At 34.7% G+C, this 2,453-nt stretch overlaps 1 protein-coding gene across 1 annotated transcript; it reads right to left on the bottom strand.

Moving 5' to 3' along the window:
- Positions 1-716: 716 nt before the first annotated feature.
- Tent5d (terminal nucleotidyltransferase 5D) lies at positions 717-1,889 on the bottom strand. The gene has a single exon (XM_047537135.1). It carries the CDS (start codon positions 1,887-1,889, stop codon positions 717-719), a length of 1,173 nt encoding a protein of 390 aa, XP_047393091.1.
- Between the last annotated feature and the right edge of the window lie 564 nt (positions 1,890-2,453).

The following is a 2,453-nucleotide window of genomic DNA, read 5'->3' as shown; positions in this document are numbered from 1 at the left end:
ATAACCAGTCACTGCACTGATTGTATACCTGGGTGGTATTATTTTTCATATCCACAAATTGGCTAAGTATCCTACTGTATAAATGATAAGTTACTAATGTCCAAAACTTCCAGAACCATTTTTTCCAGTGCTTTTTCAAGCTACAGTTGGAGTTTGAACCCAAATTAATTTAATTGGGACACAAAATAAATGCTTACAAAGTCCAGGGCTTTAATATCTTCTGAATCTGTTGTCTTTGAATTTACACATTTCTATAAATACTGAGAATTCATTGATGGCATTACTCACTAGAAAAAAAATGGAGTATAACAAAATAACTGTTTGAATACAAAAATTTTGGCACTTGTCTTCACTATACCTTAGAATTTTAAAACATGAATGGTGTTCTTACATTTTAGTTAAAGATGCAGGCATCTCAAATGTATTTGTCACAGCAAATTTGAAAGTCTTAAGTAGTCGACAAGATCCGAAAATTATTTCAATTGGTCCACAATATTTGAAAGTTGAAACCAGTCAATAACATTTGAAAATTATTTAAAGTTGTCAGTTCACAGATGACACTGTGCTTACTATGGTGGTGTAAGCAGTAATTGATGGAAATTAGTTGGTAACTGCACAACAAATAAAAAACAGATCTTGTGAATTTTGTAGAATTTAGAAACTTTGCTTTTAAGAGGTATTTAATTAAAGCAAAATTTCTGATGTATCTGCATTTCTTAAACCATACCATTTGGCACATGAAAGTGCAATGCATGATATGGCTGGAAGAAAATGGGTGGTGGCCCAGATGTTACATAATAAATAGGGTACACTCCCTCAGCAACTAAGTATGGAGCAGGCTGATAAAAGCAAGTTACGTTGTCTGTATTGGGTAGAATATTCTGTTCTCCAAGTACTTTTAAAGCCATAAGGGTGATCATGTTCAGTGTTTGCCTTCTTTCATGTCCCATGAGACAAACAGTGCTTTGGTTCACAACTCCACGCAAGGTCATAAGGTAGTCATATTTGCTCTTTTCTTCACCTATGAAATGGTTGCGGAGGTATGATTCAATTTTCTTTTGTTGTTCTGTTACATCAGGAAAATCAATGAAGAATCTAGAACACATATAACGTTCCAGAGTCTTGATTTCTGCTTCACAAGCTGGCTTGAAGTCACGAACCAGCAAGTTACTGTATTTCAGAAGGCCACCACCTCTAATCTCTTCAGGTTTCCTGGTAGATATAAGCTTGTATTTTAAATGTATCATTGCTTCTTGGAAATCTCCATACATACTTTCAGCTACAACAACAGGATAGAATTCTTTGGCTAGTTTAGCACTTTTGTTGCTGTAAAAGTCTAACATGGGATCCAAAAGAATTTGAAAGGAATCTACACTAAATTCAAATTGTCGTCTGAGTGAATTCACAAATTTTAATTCCACATTCTTCCCAGTGTTATTTGAAAGAGAGATGAGACTCCAACGATCATGCTTATTGCAAACTTTGACCATCTTCTGCACATAAGCCTCTTTCATGGTCTTTAGGGTAATCTTTTCCTTTTTTACACCTTTTGGTAAAAAGTCAAGTAGACAACCTAGAACTGAATCCTTAACTACCTGAAATTCCTGATCACTTGGAAGTTCAACACCAAAAATTATGTCCAGATCTTTATAGATGATTCCATTATGACTTGCAAGTATGTAACTCGCTGTGGAACCATTCAATCTGGTATCTTTAACAATAATTCCTTGTTCTATGAGTTGGTCTTTCACAACATGAATGATATCTTTTGGTTTTACCTCCAGTGTAGGGAAATTTCCCCTTCCATGAATTGGAATTACTTCCTCTAACACGTGATCCAGTGTTATAACTTGCTCCCAAGTGAGATTGCTGAATCTGATTTCAGACATTATGAAGTCAGTAGATCAACTAGGGAGCAAGCAAAACATTGAGAGGAAATATTAGCATCTTAAAATCAATGTTATGCCTAAAGTATATGAAGTAGTTAAAATAAACTTACCTTTTTTGTGTACCAGGTATGCATTATCACTGAGCTGTATCCCCTTATCCTTCTTATTTTTTATATTGAGACAGGGCCTCCCTAAGTTGTTTAGGGCCTCGCTAATTTGTGAACTTGCAATCCTCCTGCCTCAGCATTCTGAGTCATTAGAACCACTGGAGTGCACTACTATACTCAGCCCAAACTAGAATTTACTAAGAAGTAAATTCTTAATTTATATGATTATTTTTAAATCTAGTGAAATGAAAGCCATGATGGTTATATCATTAGATTCACTGGTAAATGTAAACAGATTTCTCATGGATTTGTTAAAGCTGTGATTATCATTCATATAAAATGCTGGCCTGTTTCAATCTTTATGTAAATACCATAATAGTGGTGTCTTTGGGTGGTATAAATTTTGTAACCAGGGTAATCATAGTACATCACTGAGGTTAACAGTCATGAGAAAAAA

This window comes from Sciurus carolinensis, chromosome X (genome assembly GCF_902686445.1).
Source record: "Sciurus carolinensis chromosome X, mSciCar1.2, whole genome shotgun sequence".
Classification (NCBI taxonomy): domain Eukaryota; kingdom Metazoa; phylum Chordata; class Mammalia; order Rodentia; family Sciuridae; genus Sciurus; species Sciurus carolinensis.
The sequence above is the reverse complement of the archived record's forward strand: the minus strand, read 5'-3'. Positions and strand labels throughout refer to the sequence as shown.

Coding starts and splice junctions, on each gene's coding strand:
- Tent5d (XM_047537135.1), bottom strand. CDS start 1,889: ATGTCTGAAATCAGATTCAGCAATCTCACTTGGGAGCAAGTTATAACA.